General features: G+C 39.8%; 1 protein-coding gene across 3 annotated transcripts; it reads right to left on the bottom strand.

Annotated features, from left to right (window-relative positions):
- Positions 1–1,031: 1,031 nt before the first annotated feature.
- Positions 1,032–20,752, bottom strand: si:dkeyp-84f3.5 (uncharacterized protein LOC334144 homolog). 3 transcript variants are annotated; one of them, XM_049024270.1, is made up of 4 exons: positions 20,593–20,752; positions 19,299–19,364; positions 18,691–18,761; positions 1,032–7,953 (listed from the first exon to the last, which is right to left on the bottom strand). In XM_049024270.1, the coding sequence occupies exon 4, from the start codon at positions 7,152–7,154 to the stop codon at positions 5,016–5,018; it is 2,139 nt and encodes a 712-aa protein (XP_048880227.1). In that variant the 5' UTR covers positions 7,155–7,953; positions 18,691–18,761; positions 19,299–19,364; positions 20,593–20,752; the 3' UTR covers positions 1,032–5,015. The 3 variants fall into 3 exon arrangements, with proteins under 3 accessions (XP_048880227.1, XP_048880226.1, XP_048880228.1); XM_049024269.1 differs by lacking the exon at positions 18,691–18,761; XM_049024271.1 differs by lacking the exons at positions 18,691–18,761; positions 19,299–19,364.
- Between the last annotated feature and the right edge of the window lie 405 nt (positions 20,753–21,157).

Genomic DNA, 21,157 nt, shown 5'->3' with positions numbered 1-21,157 from the left:
TGGTTGAAGGTTCATAGTCTATTCATTCTTGTGTCCACTAGAAAGCTAACTTGTCACATGAATCCTGCTCAGTTTCAAGTGTCACCATTTTTTGGTTGTTTTTCTGTTTGGCATCCCTTTGAAAATGTTATGTGCATAGTGGAGCTTATTGGGTAGTTACCTTAAACCTGGAACACAAGAAGATGACTTTTAGCAACTGAAAACTGTTAGTCTGTCAAGGAGACTTGGTGACTGCCTGTCATCTCAGTGTGTATGACAGTCAGACAAGTTGGTACACGTTGCTGTTTTGGCCAATCGAGCATGCTGAGTTGGTGTCAAAGATAGTTGGTGAAAACAGCTCTCTGATTGGGCCATATGTCAACTGCTACCATTAGTCATGTAAGTGTGTTTCAGCACAAATTTTTACCATTGATAGGAGGGTACAAGAGCTGAGGTTTTAGGGTTTGAATTCTGCCTTTGCTCTGTGTGTTCTCCGAGAGGTGTCTTGGTTTCCTTTGGGTAGTCCAAAGACATGCAGTTATCCTAATTGGCATGTGTATTTCATAGTGTATATGCACCCAGTCATGGGTGGATCCCATATTTGAGCCCTGACCTCTCTGGGATAGACTGTGGGAAAGTTGACTTAATGTTATAGGCTAATAATTCCCTATTGGTGGCCATAAAGGACACTTGACTAAATAATAAGGGACTGGAAATCAATGGCAGATTTTCAAGGTCCTAGAGATGAGTAAACAAGTGTTACATACGGAAGGTTCATAGGAACTTGGTCAGTTTATGAGAAAACAAACTCAGATATGGAAAATCCAGGTTCAGGAAGTACAAATCCAAACCAAGATTTTGTTTCAACCAGTCAGTTGAATATGAAGAGTCATATTCCCAAAGTACTCAACTGACTGGCTGAGACACAACTCTTTCTGAACCTGAACTTTCCACCCCTGCTAAAAGAAAATACCAAATTCCTTCAATACTCAACATTCATTCCTGCAAGTGTGATGGTCTATTTCTGACAAATGTTATTGCAACTTCAAGAATGAAGACGTACATAACAGATTTATTCATGTAAAACCATAATAGGTTTACATTTTACAGGAAGCATACAGAGGAATATGGTTTCATGAGCATATTTCACATATATTATTTGAAATTCAGAATTGGAAAAGGTCCACATAGATAACTTTTTCCTTCTCCTGCTAGGTTTTCTGTTCTGGAATCAAGAGATGTGACAACAGCTTTTGGGTCAGTGGTTTGCCTAGCATTGGTAGATGTTGACCTTCACTTTCCTTGTTATCTTCAGCTTTGCTCTAGATATGCTATACAGATGATCTGCATCTTCTTTTCCAGAACTCTATACAGGACAAAAAGGTAAGAACATACAAAAACTGTTTCTAAGTTATAATGCATGAATGTGCAGTGTGGTATACTTTAGCCTCATAAAGGTATACAATAATTTTTAAGGTTATAAACTTTTTTGTTTCTTGAAGCTCATATACAAGCTTTTAGGTAGCAACAGGAATCATAAATAACTTTAAAAAATAAGTACTAACTTCCCAAAAACATTAAGTACTAACTTCCCAACTCCGGGGTTGTGGGTTTAAATCCATCCACAGCCGTATTCTCCTGGGGTACAGATTTCTCCCACAATTCAGGCATGCACACTGTGCTCCTAAGATTGGCTTTTGATCACTTTGACCCTCAAGAACTACATAGACTACTCAAGAAGGATGTGCATTGCAAACCAAAATCAGGCATTACATGGCAAAAACTTTCTGCAAGCTGTTTGCAGTTGAGAAATTGTTCCACAGTTGTTGAGAAAAGGTATAATTTGGCCAGAATATTTTAGTAGGACTTCCAATAGTCTTCTTCAGGCCTGGGTGTTAATTATTCATAAGAAGTTACAGACACTAATATTAGTGGTAGGTCTGCTGCTTGACAACATGGAATGCAATGAATCTATATTTTCCTGGTCAAAGTAATAGGTTGAGGGGCTGGAGCTGGTCCTAGGCAGCACAGGGCCAAGGCTGGGGTATACCCAGGACAGGATGCCATTCCATCACAGGGTATATGCATAGAATCATACACTATGGACAATTTAGAGATGCCAGTTAAACTACTGTATGTCTTTGAACTGTGGGAGGAAACTGGAGTTCCCAGAAGAAACTCATACAACACAAGAACATGCAAACTCCACACACAGTGCACTGATCATAAATACCAATTCATGTTTTAGTCATGTAAGCTGGTATATCTAACAACAAATTTCCCCCAAAGAATGTCTAGGTCTTAGATGAATCAAAATAGTGGTTTCTTGTGTTTTAGTCTCCAAATCTGTTAACTTCCAAGAGCTAATTAAGACTTCTTCGATTCAGTCTTCCAAATTCCGGTGTCTTGATGATACATTTGCCATTCCAGAAGGTTACAAATGATTATAGCATTTAGCTTCTATACAAAGCTAGCAATGGAACCATTTAAGCTTAGGGTCTATTACTCAAAAAACCATAAAAATACACACAGGGTTCATCTTGAGCAAGAAAAACAAACCGTTTGTATGTCTGTAATGTATCTTCTTATTACTGTTTTTCCAGAACCACATATTACAGGGGTGCTCTGAACCCATGAAATACAGGGCACAGTGCAGGGGACACCCTGGACAGCATATCAGTCTATTACAAGGCAATTACCCAGTATGAACTATTTAGAGATACCAGTTCACTTATCTTAGGATTGCAAGGGGAAACCTGAGTTTCTCGAGGATACTCAAATACAGAACAGGCACTTATGGCCAGGGTTGGTGATCCCACAACCCTAGTGGTATGAGGCTATATTTGCCACCTCCCCTCCCAACTGGATTTTTGATAGTTAGCTCTTTATGATGCTGCAGTATCAGTGGTATCTGTTTTTGGTTTCTAATAGTTGCCTGATATTACCTCCATTGGTTGTGTTGTGTAGTATGCTTATTGCGCTTCCAAAAGATAATGGATTAGGAAGGTACTGCATTGGTACTCCCACAGTTTCAACTTCCACATGCTCCAAAGCCAAAAGAATAAAACTTTTGAGCAACAGCTTCCAAACCACAGTTAACATACACGTTAATATAAGTTCAGAGGAAGAACCAATAACAGACACAAGTATTACTGTGTCTTTTTCCAGATTGAACCAAAGAGATTTTTATAAAACGTTATAGTAAACAGATGATCTTGCAAGTTTTTTACATTTCATGAGTTCCAGGGACAATTCTTAGGTTTTGGAAACTTATCACATTGACTATTTACCAGATGCAATGGAGAATGTTTTTCCATTTACATTGATCTGATCACTGTTCTGTTATACAGGCATGAAATATGCCTACATATGTACATAAAATACTTTTGGTCAAGAGGCGAGATCATCTTCCATAAGAGGTCAGGGAGAAAATCATGAATATAATGAATTCCTAGAGGTTTTTCAAGAGTGTGAAATGACTACTTCAACTAAATGTTTAAAGACACAAGCCTGGGTCAAATTAATGATTGAACCGGTAAATCATTTTACATTAAGGAATATAAATTCTAATAATTCTATTTACTAAACAATGGGGAAAAGAAAGAAAAAAAAAATCAAAAAACGTTTCATGGGCTGATATAGCGAACATTTATTTTTAAATGTAATGGCACATAACATTTCCGGAGGAAGGATACATTGATTCATATTTGGCAATGAAAAATGTAAAAACTACATTATATCATTGATGTATCTCAAAATAAAAGCCTTTTGAGTAGTCTCTCTGTTGCCCACAAAGTAAAAATAAAAACTTTTCAGTGCCTCTGGTCCTTAACAATGCAAATTTGATGCAACTCTAAAAAACACACACAAAAAAACCCACAAATGGCACTTTCCTATTTGATATTAGTGATAACCAGTACCAAATATGTGAACTGTAAGGAAGAAAGATATAGGAATTTTATATGGGCGATAAAAAAGGGTAATTACCATTGAAATACAAGATGGAATATAGTTCAATACAAGAAAAGTGTGCAAGTTATTTGTAGCTGTCAAGGGGCTATTTTCAAGAGTACCACCTATTTCTTGGATGTTAATTTTTAAACAGCAGAATTAAAAGACATTTATAGGGTTGCGAGTTGGGTGGGGGGGGGGGGGGTAGGTGACATGGTAATGTGTGGATGTTAAATTAGGGGCAAGAGAATTCTGCAAATTTCTGCAGTTTATTTTTCAGTTTAACTACTATTTAAAAACTTAATAGCAATTGTCCAAATACCAGTTCAAAACAAATTCATACAAACAAAAAAATAATCAAAGATGGAAATGCATATAAAATGAATGTTCCAAGGACAAACTCCCAGGAACTGATGGACACCATGGGAATTTGCAGCTTAATCTGATTAGAAATGTTTAGGGTTTGTAAATATCACACAGCTAACAGACAACTGGCTTAGAAAGAATAACAGTAACTGGACATCAGCATTTATAATGTTACTGTGAAACAGTGTCATTTTTTTAAAAACTGATATCACAGCTGAAGAGACCCAAAACAGATGTAAGATGATCCTCTAATAAAGGACCTTTGAAACGAAATCCTGCAAAGATGTATGCCAATATTCTTAACGTTTTGGAAATCCACAATATTATGTACATTTCCAACAGGGTTTAAGTAGAAAAGACCAAGTCATGACAAATACACATCTTTTTTTCCAAATCCAATTCATCTTCAGTAGTTCCAAAACTACCAGATACTTGGAATCTATAGAACTATACAGATCCATATTGATCCAAACTGGAACCAGATAACCTTCTATAACAGTACTGACAAACCCAAGCAAAACAAACTTCAACAATACAAAAAGTCATCTGAAAACTCTGGATCAGAAAAATGTCAAACCTGTGGAACATTTTCATAACTTTCCTCTGTTGTTCATCTTTTCGATTTTAGGTTGACTGTGAAAGCCAGAAGGAACAGTTCATGAACATAATTAGTTTCATAAGTCACACACACTTCACAAGACATTGATTTGGGAATTCCATTATGCAAGGCTATCTGAACCATGGGCACTCTGGTGCTGCAGGAATGTCACCAAACAAGAGAAAGTCTGGGTGCATTCTGTGCATTCATACAGCACTTCAGCTGCAATACTTCCATTAGCCTCCTCTTCCTCCAAGTATTCTTCATCCTCAAGATCTTCATTGTCATGTTCCAAAACTAAGGCAGGATCCTGACCACACAAAGTGGTAGGAGATGTTTGCACTTCTTTGTCATCGTCTTGTGGAGAATGACTTTGGTGAGTTTCGAGATGGCGTATTAATGAAGATGACTGACGGAAACGTCTTGGACAGCGGGGGCACTTGTGTATCTCACCAGAAAGCTCCCGTCTGTGATAACGCTGGTGACGTTGGTAAACACAAAGCAACCCAAATCCTTTACCGCAAACACTACACTGGAAGGTCACCCGAGGTTTGGAAGGAGTCTGTGCCTCTTTGGCATCTAAGGGGTGCTGACTGTTGCAACCATGTTTATCCCGCTCGGAAGAATCTAAAAAAATCTTTCCGCACTTTCCACAAGAATAATTACTGTTATCCTTTCTTTTGTCTGATGTACCTTTTTCCACTTCTTTTGCCTGCCTTATTTGAGGTTGTATATATGGCTTTAATTGAGGCTGCTGCAAATGTAGGTCCCTTCTACTTTCTGCAACTGCTTTTTCCGTCTCAGCCTTGGACTGTGTTCCTTGTGCATTATGATACATTGCTATGTGCCTCCTTACATCACAGCGCTGTGGGAAGTGCCTCCCACAGTAAACACAAGTATGCAAAGTTCCTTTGTGGTATCTCATATGCCGAGACAAGCTACTGGAATGCACAAACACACGGTGGCATAGTTTGCAAGGATATACACGAGCATTGTGATTTGCTTGATTCCCACGTGGAGGCCGTCCTCGTGGCTTTGGCTCTTTTGCTGGTGGACTACTTTGGGTCTGTTGTCTTGTTGTTGCCCCACTTTGAACATGTTTCGGTTTAGGTTTAGGTTCTGGTTCAGGGCTTAGAAAGTCATCTTGTGTCTGATGGGAGAGGTGGTGCAACTTAAGATCTGATAATTGCTGAAAGCGAATCCCACATAAACCACAGCGGTATGGTCTAAATGATGTATTCAGACTGGAGGCAGAATCCCGACGCTGATTTGTATATTTAGGGACGCCAATTTTAGGTAAACTATCACGTGCCTTTTCATCCTGCTGAAGCTGTCTCTTGGTAGTTGGTGTAGTACAAGCATGGGACACTACTTTTCCTTGAGCATGACTGAGCAAGTGACTCTGCAAATCAGACAGCCAAAAAAACCGAAGCCCACATAACTTGCAGGGATACGTTTTACCAGTGCTTTTTTCCTGACCCTCTTTAGAGGTCTTTGAGGACTTTGATGCTGCTTTGCTGTGCCGTTCTTCCTGATGAGAATGAAGAGTCTCTTGATTAAGGAATCGTTTTCCACAGTGTCCACAGCTATAAAATCGCTCATGTGCATGTTCTTGAAGGTGTTGACGCAGTTCCTCACGTTCACCAAAGACCTTGCAGCACAAAGTACATTTAAATCCCTGGTCTAAGGTCCTGTAGCGCTGATGTCGTTGTAAACCAGCCCTTGTGTTGAATAACTGGCCACATGTTTCACATCGAAAACGAGCAGAGCGAGAGGAAACTAGAGTTCGACTAATGGATTCACTATAGGACCGTACTTCCTTAGTTGAGGACAGAATTACAGGTGTAATTTGAGATGTAGGAGGCTGGCTGGCTGGCAACACTAATGGAGTATGCTGAGACTCAAGAGGTTCGTCTTCTGTAGGTGACGTAACAGGACAGGGCTGGGACTCCTGTGAAGAAGCCTGACTCCAAACTATATTTGGGGATGGAGGTTTATCATTGGCAGGTAAATAGTTCAATTCTACAGATCTATCTACAACTGTTAGCATGCCATTTTCATGAAGTGCAAACTCAAGAGGCGCTCCAAAGCCATTTGGGGGACAATCTAAGGAGAAGGTATCCACTGGCCCATGTGTTACCATATGATTCAACAGGTCAGGATAATGGCTGAAGCCATCTCCACATTCAGTGCAGATGAAAGCTGCTGCTCCCCCAACCTGTTCACTGCAGTTGTTATAATCCACAATGGGGTATTCCATTTTTTTCTTGGGTAATTTGAAGGAGGGACAACAGTATCACAAGATCAGGTTTAGGAAACAGCACTAAGTGTACACTATATAATACTTTGAGTGATCAGTGTTATGGTTTTAAGTTTAATGTATAGAAAGAGCACAATATAAATGTTTCACTGGTCTAAAATTTCCATTTTGTCATAATGCACCAACTAATCTGAAGACTATATAAAAAGAATGTACTTCAGACCATTGTGTAATGTCAATAAAACCAAAAAACACTTTCAGACAGTGACAATGATCACATTAGAGATTTTCAAACACAGAGGTAGCATGAGAGGTACAAAGAATAAAAACATAATCCCGTCATGACTCCATGTATGCCATTTAACTTGCACTAAAAAGGAGATTGATAATTGCCATTTTGTCTAAAGAAGCATTTGCAGTGTGAACTCCAGTCTTCACCTCATTTCCATCCTGTGGCTAGACTAACATTATAATGTATAGGGGCTGGAACACAATACCAAAATAATTTAGAACACTGCATGTGCTCACAAAATTAAGATCATATTAGCTCAGCTGATCCATCTCAGAAAATCCGTCTTTTTGTTCTTCAAGAGATAACACTAAGAAAGTTATTCAAGTCAGCCTTAAATCTGAAACTAAGTTTATGTCTTAACTTGACATGACTATCCAATGAGGCTCAAAGTTTTAAGCCAAAAAAATTTATAAATTTAACTTTTTATACCCATATTGTGACTACAATCTGGATGCAAATTTTTTCTTCTTTTTTCCACTGATTCAGTTCTTCAGATCAGCATCTAGGCTATGAGAAAATGGAAGAGAGAAACAAAAAAAATATTCATTAAAAATACAACACAACAGGACATTTTTAATGTGATTTTTGCAAATCTGTGACGACAATCAGAATTTATGATACTGATTTCAGTGTCACCAGCAGAAAACCAAAACTCATTTTATGTAATATATCTTAGTTAAATGCATAAAAGTACATAAAGCATAATAAACCTAGGACAGATCCCTGTGGTACACCACATAAATAGAACATCAGTGAGAACAATGGTGTTGCATACTTAAAATACCACCTTGTTTATGTCACAATCCTAAAGGGTGCAGAATGTTTCGATGCAGCAGACATATGGAGTGTAAATAAACTTATTGAGTGACATTTTAAGGACATGACAACTCAAACTGGAAGCAGTTTTCTTTATCAACAACCACTAGTGGCACAGACAGGAAAGCCAACAATTTACACGAGACAGGAACATGGTAACGAAGCATTCCACGACAAACAACCTTCCACAAAAAGGAATTGGAACAAATGAAAAAGTTCACCTTGGGAACTCTACACAGGCGGTGCAACAAAACCTCGATCACCCCTGTGATCACCCCTAATATAGAATTGCATTTCTATAATGACGTTGATGGTACGCAGCCACCTTAGGCTTAGCAGTTGGAGTATGAAACCAAATCCATCTGAAATAGGTAATTCTGAGATTAGCTAATGAACCCAAACCCAGGTAGCTTGTCTTTGTATCCTTACAGTTTTGGAACCAGGTTAACAAGAAGATGTAGTACTTGCACATCACTTTGGACAAAATTATTAGCTAAATCAACCTAAAATCTTTGTATTAAAAGGTAAATTATCAATATACTTGTCATTTTCTATGTCACAACAATTTTAGGTTAGAGCAATTGGAGGCTGTTTCTAGTAATGGATTAACAGGATAGATAGTACTAAGTACAAAATACACTGAGTCCTAATGGAATGAAATGAGTATTAATGTAAACATACAAGAATTCAGTGTCTGAAAGAAATTTAGATATTAATGGAATATCACCAATCTCACTTCACTCACATTGAGAGGGTGTTTTCATGTCCTTGCTGCTATAGCACAGAAAGAAACCACATCCTCAGAGAATAACAGATAATCTGCAGAACTAAGGGTGGAAAATAGGTCAAGACACCTGGTGACCTATAACTGAAAGGGCAAATGGAAAATTCTAAGAATAGCTTAATGCCTGTGGTCAAACTCTTAGCCAATAGTTGAAGACAAAGACTTTCTGCAACAACCTAGGAATTACCTATTCCTTGTGTATACACATTTGAAGAGGATTCCATATCTACTCAGTCTCTTCTTGTCTGACCTATGATTGAGAAAACCTTCATGACAATTTGGGGACTTGTCCAGGATCACCAACCCACTGGCTGAGATGACTGACAGAGGAATTGGACTAGATGGGAAAATCCCATGGGGGGGAAGCCTCAAAGTAACAATCAGAGATACTTTCCAATAATCTCCTCGACCAACCCAGACCATGCTATGTGATTCTACACAGAATTTAAGACCAAAGAATCCAAGGTTATGTTATGGGTAAGGTTGCAGCGGTATACCAGTTTCACAGTATACCACGACATGAAAATTGATGGTTGTCAAATCATGTACTGTACACGTGCTTTTTACTTGTATTGAAAAGAATGCAACTTAACAGAGAATGTCACCTGTGCATCATCTTTCCCAATTGGCTGCCTGTCAGACTCGGCAACTAACGCCATCCTGCCAGATCTCTTCCACTGCGTCACTACCTGATCCATACCACCGGCCCAATTTGTAACTGGCATGTCTGCGCATTCATTTCCAAGCATGCATAAACTGCATTACATATTGTGGAACTACCCGATCCGTTCATCTTGCCAATTTATGGCAAACCATGTTGTCTTTATTGTTTAGTGCGAACTGGTGTAAATGATTCCACTGACTGAAGAAAAAAGGACAAGCAAAGAAAATTGATTAAGTGTTAATTTGCTTGATTTCAGAACTCTCCGATTGTCTATTTCCAGTTTTTGGATCAACACAATTACCAAAATATCCCATATCTGAAATACAAGCTTATATTTTCATCATCTGAAATTGCTGCTATCCTGTGGCATGGCATTTTGGTACACTTTGGTTCACTCTCAAAGAAGACCAGATATGTGCAACATAGCTCCAATAAAGTACTTGCTGAAGTTTAATGACAAGTGACAATAAAGCCTGATGCCCTAAGGGCAGAAGCGCCTTCTTTTTGAGACAATGAGGGTTCCTAACAATTTGGTGTGAAATCTTAAACATCTATACGAGTGTCCATAAAGCAGCCTCTTTCTTAATTAACAAGTACTTTATTACAACCTCCTCCACCGTCATCATGCTTGTTGCACCATGAAACTTCAGAAGGTCCTACCATCTAGTGGATTTGTTGCTAAACATCCATGCCAATGTACAGGATAAGTACAGAATACATGTGGGCAGTGACGATTACTTCGTTTGAAATGGATGTATTTATTTTCGTACATAAAGGGAGCATAAATGAGCCCTTAGGGTACAAGTCTGAGTCCTGTGACCCAAATGTTTGTAGACAGAGGGTAAAAGGATAGGATCGTGTTGTACGTGTTGCATGCGCATATTAACAGATTCCATAATGTGAGATTTTGCTATATTACTCATCATATTACTGGTTAAGTTGCATCGTTACACACAAAACACTGCTCCTGTATTGCCTTGTTCACACTACACAACTTTTAAGGTAGTTACATCACTGTACTGTTCACCCTACACAGCTTAGGCCACTTAAAAAAAAAAAAATAAGTGGTTCTCGTCCCCTCCCGACCCGCCGAAATGCCTCCGACCCAAATTTTTTTAAATTTTTTATTTTGTAAAAATCGCATGGAAAATGCCCAAGAATAACGAAATTTGAATTTCCCGGGCATTCCACATCGACGATTGATCCACATTGTGTAATCCTAGTCTTGGAATGGTTTCATGAACCTAAATTTGTCTCTACCTGAGATGGGCTGGTGCAAAGATTTAAATCTGGGGAAGTGATGTGGTACATGTTCTTAAGTACTTGTTTGTAGAGTTGCATTTCCTTGTTCAACCATTCAGGTTCCTGTGTTTTGTAAATTCCTCATGTTTTCACATGTTTTAATACACTTTTTTTCTAGATATATATTTTAAAATCTTGGTTGTTCATTTAGAATGGGAATGACAAACAGAATATTGGTTTCAAATAGTATCATTTTTATATTCACGAATGAAACATCAGCATAAAGTATCCAAATCCATAGTTGGGAAGGCATTTATGAGATACACATGGATCAAGGAATTTACATTCTTGTATTTTCTTACATTTAATATATTTGAAACGCAACAAACTGGAAGAACTGAGGAGGCATACTAAGTAGGTCTGCTCTCTTCGGTATGTATTTTCAAATATGTGTTTTCTTACATATTTGAAAGTCCAAACAGTCAATCAAAATTTGTAAAAAAAAAAAAAAAAAAAAATCCCTCCCCCCCCACCCCCTCCAAAAAAAAGGATGATTTTTTTTTTTTTTTTTAAGTAGCCTGATATTGTAATCTGGAGTCTTGAAGCTGTTGTAGTTTACACACCATATGACTGATCAGCAACAGTCAAGCAGTACAAGACCTTTCACCAGGAGTCAGTCTAGTCTCTAAACTGAGTTTTGTCATGAATTTACACTGGGAAATCAACTAGTGTCAACACATTACAAAGTGTTAAAACACTATAATCTAATGACAACACATACGCTCTACATTTACAAACATGCGGTAAATTACCCCTCGTATGCAAAGAGCTTTCAGGAAACAGCATCAGATACCTTAGGGCAGGAGTGTCCAATCTTATCCGCAAAGGACCGGTGTGTATGCGGGGTTTCGCTGCAACTCCCTAATTAGATTATTAAATTAGAGGACTGATTGGCTGAGGAGTCCTCACACCTGGGTTTGAACACCTGACCTACAGGTTACCTCAAAAACCTGCATACACACCAGCCCTTTGCGGATAAGATTGGACACCCCTGTCGTAGGTCTTTAATTGACCTGGCATACAAATTTCATATTAAATATATTTAATATATACAGCTGAACAGTAAGAACAGTTTCTAAACAAACTGAACTTCTTACACGTTTATAACACCTTTTTAAACTCCTGTCTCAGGTTTAACCTCACCCCATGTTTTGTTCTCTCATTGACTGTAGCTCATTGCCAACCACAACACTTCACATCTACAGGATTTTAAGTCGCCGATGTCTAGATATTTAGCACGGCAAATATCTGGCCAGCATCTGTGATGCATCAGCGACTGTCAGGAGAATGTTTTCAATGCAGCAGACCCACATACAGGGCAAAAATAAAAGAATTGTGGCAAGGGTGTGAGTGATTCTCTAGTACTGGTACTTGTACTTGGTACCAAGTATTTTCCAATCGGTTCTAATTCAGAACCTACTTTCGGTTCCCGATCTAGTATATTTTAGTTTTCCAAATGTCTAGCTCGGCGATCCTCAAACCATGCGTCACTGAAAGTTCTAAAAAGGTCATGAGGCAGAGTTGGAAATGTAAGCATTTTAAAACCAGCAAGCTCCTACTCTGATCCATGATCAGATTTCCCAGGACCAATCCTAGAATTAAATTACAAAAACAGGTCTTGGGTCTGCAACTGCTTAGCACAAAACTAGTGAACATTCAGCCAATCCAAGACAGATGCTTTAAAGTTTACTGGCATTAAAAAATTTGAAAGTTCACTGGCACACCTAATCAAGATGGTGTAAATTGCAGAGTGCCTGCTTGATCATAGCATTAATTTAAATCTATACTTGACTGAGCTGGCATGGTAAAAATTGAGTCACAGTACAAAAAGGTTGAGAACAACTGGTCTAGCCAATACTGAATTATTAGTGTCAATGTCTTGGGGCAGATATTAATGTAAAATTTAATATTCACGTACACTACATTTGCAACAACTGCTTTATGTTTGCATGCCACGATATCAGATATCAACTGATCACAGACCACTGTCCGTTTGACACGCTTGATTGGATTTTAAAACACATTTTACACACACATTTTTTGAGGAGATGCTCCAAAGCAATGCATAATTGAGAAAGCAGGGTCAGTCAGCCTCTGAAACAACTGGTGTTAAGGGCCTTGTTCAACGACCCAAGTGAAATTACTCAAAGAGCAAACTCATTGGAAACAGTGGATTCCTCCGTGGGATCCTGCCATGCACATCATGACTGTTCAATGTCTTTCATATAGTAGACTTACGAACAGAGATGTTAACCAGTTCCAATGATTCCGTCAGCCTGTAGCTGTTACTCTAGGGATTGATTTTACCTCATTAAGCATTCTCCATTATGTCTTTGGAGTCATCTTGGTTGGGTGCCCACCTCTGTGGAGAGTAGCCACAGTATTAAACTGTCTGTATTAATATACAATGTGGCTAACTCTGGAATGATGAATATCTAATATCTTTGAAATTGCTTTGTAACCCCCATTCCACCTTTAAGCACATAAATAATGCTTGATCTGAAATCTTCTGAGATCTTTTACAATGAATGGTTCACATCAGCTGATGCTTCTTGCAAACAGCAAACTCAAAACGTTATCAATGGCTCTTGATAAGTCAAAGTACCTCTAACCCACACTTCCAATCTCATTTCATTAATTGGAGTCCAGGTTTGCCAACTCCTGACTCCAATCATCTTTTAAGACATTAGCCTAGAGGTGCTGAGGTGCATAGTCAGCAATGCTCCACTGACTCAGAGTTCCAAACGTCCGTAAAATGCATTACTCCCAGCACAAGAGCTGTGTACAAGGAGCTTCATGGAATAGGCTTCCATACCTGAGTTCCTGCATGCAAGACTCAGATCACCAAGCCCAATGTCAAGCGTCACATGGAGCGGTGTACAGCACACTGCCACTGGACTCTGGAGCAGTAGAAACGTGTTCTGTGGAGTGATGAATCAAGCTTCTCTGTCTGGTAGTCTAATGGATGAATCTGGTTTTGGTGGATGCCAGAAGAACATCACCTGTCTGACTGCACTTTGCAACTGTAATGTCTGGTGGATAAGTGATAATGGTATGGGGTTATTTTTCAGGAGTTGCGTTAGGTCTCTTACTTCCAGTCAAGGGAACTCTTAATGCTTCAACATACCAAGACATTTTGGGCAGGTTTATGCTTCCAACTTTGTGGGAACAGTTTGGCAAAGGCCCTTTTCTGTTCCAGTATGACAGTGTCCCAGTGCATAGTGCCCTAGGCAAGTAATGGCCAAGCACCCCTACTTTTATCAATGTGTATGTACAGATGCTCCACTACTTACGTACTAGTTACATTCCGAACAGCCGTTCGTAACTTGAAATGTTCTCAATTCATTATTCAACATCATTTTAACCTACCATTCCAGTGGTGCTGCCCGTAGGCTGACCCCACATTGTGGCACCACAGGTAAGGAGAGCAAAATTGGGTAGGCAAAGAGAAGAATTTCAATGTACCTGAACTCACACGTGCAAATGGCAAATAAAGAGTTTATCGTTATTTATCATCAAATCTCATACGGCTGGAACCCCAGTGACAAAGCATTCACATTTGATTATTACTAGATACTCTTTTGCTGTCCAGAAATTAGCTTTCAATGCACATAAAACTGCTGGCATGTTTTTCATTAGTTATTTTTGCCACAGCTTGCACTGTACCCAGTCATGGATTGAATAACCAGGTTATTTATGGGCTCCACAGTTAGCACGTATGGTGTCCTTCAATTTCTAAACTCTTACTGGTTAGAGCATCACTACTGCTATGGTTTATGCGAAGCTTGCAAGTCATACCACTTTTCTCTTCATCATAATCTAACTATGAACATTTCCTCATTCACCCATCCATCTATCCATCCATCCATCCATCCTCTGCCACTTATCCAAGGTCGGGTCGCAGGAGCAGAAGTTTAATCAAAGATGTCCAGCTCCACCGGGAGAATACCAAAGCAATCCTAGGCCAACTGATATGCATTACCTTTCCAAAACTTACTGGGTCTGCCCAAAAGACTTCTCTGAATAGGATATGCCTGAAAGTTCTCCACAGGAAGGTGTCCAGGAGACATCCTACAAAGACACCTGAACCACCTCAGTCGGCTCCTTCAGATGCAGAGGAGCAGAGGCTCTACTTTGAGCTCCTGCCAAATGTCCAAGCTCCTCTCCCTCTCTCTAAGGCTGAGCCCAGACACCATGCGAAATACTCATTTCTGCAACTTTTACCCGAGATCTCATTCTTTTGGTCACTACCTAAAGCTTGTGACCATAGCTGAGGGTAAGAACATACATTGACTAGAAAACTGAAAGCCTTGCCTTCCAGCTCAGCTTTCTCTTTACCTCAACAGAATTGTACAGTGTCTGCATTACTACCAATGCTGCACCGATCTACCACTCAAATCTCATGCTCCCTTCTTCCCTCACCAGTGAACAAGACCCTGAGATACTCCTTTAAGTGGAGCAGCATAAGTAACTCATCACTCATCAGGAAAGAGCAATCCACCCTATTCCTGTTGAGCATCATGGCCTCAGACTTGGAGGTGCTGATCCTTATCCTGGCAACCATTATGAACTCCAACACCTACCGGGAACAAGTCTGACTTACTAGTGGTGATACAAACCAAACTCTCACTCCACCTGATGGCCACAACAGCAGACTCTGTAGCACCCCCCCCCCCCCCCCACAGGACCACCTGAGGGACACGATCATATGTCTTTTCCAAGTAGAATGGTTAGGCAAACCCCCACAATGCCTCCGGTATCCTTGTTAGGGTAAAGAGCTGGTCCAGCATTCCATGGCCAGAATGAAATTTGCATTGTTCCTCCTGGATCCGAGGTTCGACCAAAGGACGGACCCTCCTCTCCAGTACCCCAGTATAGAGCTTCCCAAAGAGGCTGAGGAGTGTGATTCCCGCCAAAGTTGGAAAACATACTTTGTTCCCCTTTCTTATAAAATGGGACCACCATCTCAGTTTGCCAATGCAAAGGTAGTGCCCCCAACCGCCACACAATATTGGAGAGACGTGTCAGCCAACAGCAGCAAGAGCTTTCAAGAACTCAGAGCAAATGTCATCCAACCCTGGAGTCTGACGACTGAAGACTGACTACTTCAGTGACCTCAGCCCATATGAAGGGCAAGTGCTCCTCCAAGTCTTCCAGGTCTACTTCCTTCAAGAAAGGAGTATCAGTGCGATTCAGGAGGTTCTTGAAATATTCCTTCCACTGCCTGATTAAATGTTAAGGCTAACAGTTCTCCATCCTTGCTGTAAACAGGGTGTATACAGGTGGGCGTATATGGTTTGCCAGAATCTTTTAGATCACCATGGAATCACCAAACTTTGCCCACATCTGAGTTTTTGCTTCAGTACTGCAGAGCCTCATTCTGATTGGCCTGTTGGTACCTGTACAGATCCCTTCACTAGTATCCACCACTGGATTTGGGAATTGCCACTGTGACAGGCACCAAAAATCCTATGGCTACAGTTCCACACAGGTGCTTCTGAAATGGAGTCGTCCTTCATTCAGGCTCAGTGTCCCATGACTGCCTTGGGATGCAGGAGGTTCTACCAGAAGTGCAATTTGAAGATCTCCTACACAGAGGCTTCCACCAGACGCTCCCAGCACACCTTCCCTAGGGTCTATCAGGTCTATTCAGTATATTCCCCTGCCATGAGATCCAACTCACCACCAGGAAGTGATCAGCTGACAGCTCAGCTTCTCTCTTTATCCAAGTGTCCAAAACATGTGGACACAGATCCAACGATACAATTACAAAACTGATCACCAAACTGCAGCCTAGGATGCTCTGGTGCCAGGTGCACTTATGAACACCCTTATGTTCAAATATGGTGTTCATTATGGATAAAGTGTGGTTAGCACAGAAATCCAATAACAGAGCAGCACTCGGGTTCAGATTGAGTAGACCATTGCTCTCAATCACAGGTTTCACTGTTGCTACCCATGTGGATGTTAAAGTCCCCCAGCAGAAGTATGAAGCTCGAAGAGGGGGCACCTTCCAGCACCCCATGAAAGGTCTCCAAGAAGGCTATCAATGCTAATGCTGCCATTGAGTATTTCCGGCACTCAATCAGTGCGAGTGCTTTGATGTCATGCATACCCTTCGCAGGAGGAGTGTGTAAAAATATCAGATAAGGTGATGATCTGGAAGTATTTCATGCTTTAACAACAACTAGTAGCACAATGATTTGCAATCTTCGTAAAAAGAAAAGCTTTGAGAGATGGAAGTAGAGTTTAGTGGAAAATCCCACTAAACAAAGCACAAGCAATTCTGCAAAAATTCAAGTAATATGAAAACAGCAATGGATGATTTGGGAGTCACTAGCTTGGGCTGTTTTGCACACTTGGTACAGCTTCTGATACATTGTAGTACTGCTAAGTGTAAGTGACGCGGCTGCCAGTGGGCAAAAAACTGTAGGGCATTTTAAGGATTTGCCACTTATGTATAAGCTCTTGGAAGATATTCAAATTCAACTGCAAATACCACAAAAACGCTTAAAATAAGATATAAGAGGTGGAACCATACCTTATGAGTAGCCCAATTAAAGCTTTTTTGGCATATTTTTTATGTCTTTACTAGTTTTAAAAATATCAAAGTATAAATATTATATATGCATTCATTATATTAAAATATTAAAGTAAAAAGAGCTCCTGCATCGAAATCAGCAGTTCTGTATCAGAATCAGATCGGAACTGAAATAAAAAATGTGGCCTGACCAATCCCCAACCGGAAAGAACACTTATGATGCCTTTCAAAACCAAAATTCTGAAAACTCGAAGGTTTTGTTTCTTTTGAGTACTGTAGGTGCCATAGGCAGCGCATGTACCGAAGCTGCAATTCTTCCAGAACTGACAGAGGCAGCATATATGCCTACATTTGATCAAGTCTATCCTTACATGCTGAATAAAAGGAAGGATGTCTACAAGCAGACTACTAGCACATAAATCATAGTACTGCAAGGAGATGGGACAATTTTTTTTTACCATTGTATCGAATTAGGTAGAGAATCATGTAATTCTACTGATACTGGTATTGACTACTAAATTTCTGGTATCGTGCCTTCCCTAGTTCCATGTATCTATAGTCAGATTTGGTCGCCAACGATAGGTCTGCCAAGGCTCTTGCCTTAGACTGCCACCCGATCCATACAGCACCTGACCCCCTTGGCCCCTCCTGCAAGTGGTGGGCCCACAGAAGGCTGGACCCATGTAATCCTTTTGGGCTATGCCTGGCTGAGGCCCATGGGGAGCGGGTCTGGCCATCAGGCACTTGGACATGAGCTTCCACCCCAGTCAAGCTCCAGGATGGGACCCTGGTCTCTCCAGTCCAGGCAGGGTCACATTATTTTCTAATGTACTCGTCATGGGGGTCTATGTGAATCGCATTTAGACTGGCCGCTCACTTAGAATCAATTTGCTTTGGAAGACCATACCAGGGGCAATTGCTCCCCACAAACTAGTAAGATTACAGAGGCACACAAACCCCTCCACCCTAATAAGGTGGTGTTTCATGGGGGGTGTTTTTATACTGTTCATAAAATTTTCTACTTCTTATTATAATAATACATTACTGATCCCTGTGGGGACTGCTACCTCCCTGACCTAACTTGACTCCAGATAAGTGGTGGATAATGGATGAATGGGAAATTTTAGTTTCACCTACCCCACATGGCTCTCCATGACACACAGACACGTACGAAGGTGAGAGCAAGCTTGGTAGCGAAGGGCAGCCACCTGTAGCAGACGCCATGGAGCTAGGGATTAACGGCCTTGATCAAGGGCCCACAGATGTGCCAATTCAATTGAAGCTGGTTTCAAATCGGTGACATTCCAATCACAGGCACAAAGGCTTAGCTCAGTGAGCCACACACTGCCCCCTACACAATGACTATGGTGGTTCATGTCTGTCTAATAACATCTCCCCGAATGCAGAAGGCAAAAGTTTCATTAAACTGTTCCCACCACACCTCCAAATCACACAAAACCAGCGTGGGAAATTCAAGGATTGCAGTTCAACAGATATACTGTGTAACCAGATTCATTCATTACAACTACAATTTTTCAAATTGCATCAGGACAAAGATAGTACAAGGGAACTGATCATCAACATCTCCATCATTCCAAAATGTAACACTTTTCTTGAACAGAAAATGTTGATGCCTCATATGCAGACCTAGGGCAGAAACATTTTTAAAGGTATATGTTAAATTGTAGGATTCCTGTGTTCATGATCCTTTCTGAGTGTGTGTGTTGGGGTGGTCAAACACACACCTGCTTTGTGCCCTGTGTTTCCAAGGAAAGGCTCCAGATAAGGCCCCTCCAAATGTGCATCCGCTACTGTAAATATGAACAAAGAGATCAATGAATTCACAAATTTGAGATCTGGTCAGTTAGCTATTTTAGACAGCTTATTTGTTAAGGGGTACTCTGGCTAAGTGGAAGCAAATACATAAATTTGGACTGGTCTTATTACTAAATTATCTTAATTCCAGTGCATGAACTCAGTAATGAGGATATGAGGAATGTGGTAACAGTCATACTAATAACTGACACTATTATGAATGTTTGTGATATTGAACATACACTACTAATCCTATTGCCTATTCAACCAAAAAACGCTTGGCATTAAACTCAAAATCAAAATTTAAGAAATGTATAAAACTAACAAAATAACGCAATTTAAATAAATACACGTTTTGTATCAACTGGAATGCTACGTGTATTTAAGAAAATTAATAAAGGCCGCCACAATGATGAAAGGATCATGGATACAGATTAATCTCCAATCAAGGGTTACCACCGCGATAAAAACCATTTCAGATAAGTTCCATTATAACGACATGGACACTCGTTCGTGTTTTTATATTTATACGAACATTTCTCACCTTTTAAATATATTTAATCACATTGACAAGAAATGAACGGCCATTTTGAATTTATGCAAATATATCAGTTTCGAGGATATATATACGTGCACGACTTTATTCCATAATGATTTATTTTTGGGGGAAATTATTAATTTTTGAATTAGTTACGTCCATTGGGTTGACAGGAAGGAAGCAAAATGTTTAGTTATGAATACCCTTTTCTACTAAGAAAAAAACCGATAAGCTAACACGGATAATGGATTAACACATTAACCAGTAACTTGGCAGTGAAAAAAAATGCAGCAACAACCCTGAAACATTCTGTGCATAAATATGCGTAAAAAAACACCACGAATGCACCGCTCACAAGTACTGCCGAGAGCCTATTTCCGTAAAACGGCAGCATAATTCAACCATTTCAAGGAGCGATACGGCTAAATAATTTAACTATGTAGAACGTTAATAAATGGTGTCATATTTACCGTATAGCTATAGGAACGATAATACTCTCAACATATTTTTGTAAAAACACAAAATATCCACAAAACAACCGTCAGTTTATCACAAATTGTCATGTTTGCTTCGGCTAACAGATATAGCTAGCTGGGCTGCAGGCCTTCCTCCTTTCTCCATAGCCCAATCCTGGCAGGTAGCAGCATTTGGTGTGCATCTCTTAAAAAAAAATAGCTGGTACTTACGAGATCGATCAAACACGATACTTGAATATTCTGGTAGATATTTCTTATTTATATATATTTATTTAATTTTTATTTTTTTTAAAAACAGTTCAAAGACACCACCAACTAGCTTCTCCCCGGCCGATTTTCGCAAACGGCGAGCCGGTTTCCAGCCACAGTTTGCGGATGGTAACAATAAGCCCGGGCAGAGGGCGGAGATAGAGTTTTTTTTTTCTTAAACACACACACACACGCACGCATTTACGTCGCAGCAACATTGGTCAAAGGTATCTATTAAAAATTCCTGTAGTGAGTATATATAATTCCACTGTACATTTTGTATTGCATTTATTCCGTGGTTATATAATTATTTATTAATCTTGCTAATATGTAAACATAGACTATAAAATTTGTAGGATTTCACGAAAAACCCCGAGAAGCTTAAGTGACCTAATTTGCAGAATAAATCTTTCCACTAAACAGAATCATTCCTGCCAGTATTTTGTCTTAATCTAAAAAGTGCTACTTTAAAATACAAATTACAGAAAAATATTTAATGTCAATTTTGTGGAACACATGGTCAGGG

The sequence above is a fragment of the Brienomyrus brachyistius genome, chromosome 9 (assembly GCF_023856365.1).
Source record: "Brienomyrus brachyistius isolate T26 chromosome 9, BBRACH_0.4, whole genome shotgun sequence".
NCBI lineage: Eukaryota > Metazoa > Chordata > Actinopteri > Osteoglossiformes > Mormyridae > Brienomyrus > Brienomyrus brachyistius.
This window is presented reverse-complemented; position numbering and strand designations above follow the sequence as displayed.

What these genes read in the sequence shown, in the direction of transcription:
- si:dkeyp-84f3.5 (XM_049024270.1), bottom strand. Translation starts at nt 7,154, where the DNA reads ATGGAATACCCCATTGTGGATTATAACAACTGCAGTGAACAGGTTGGG.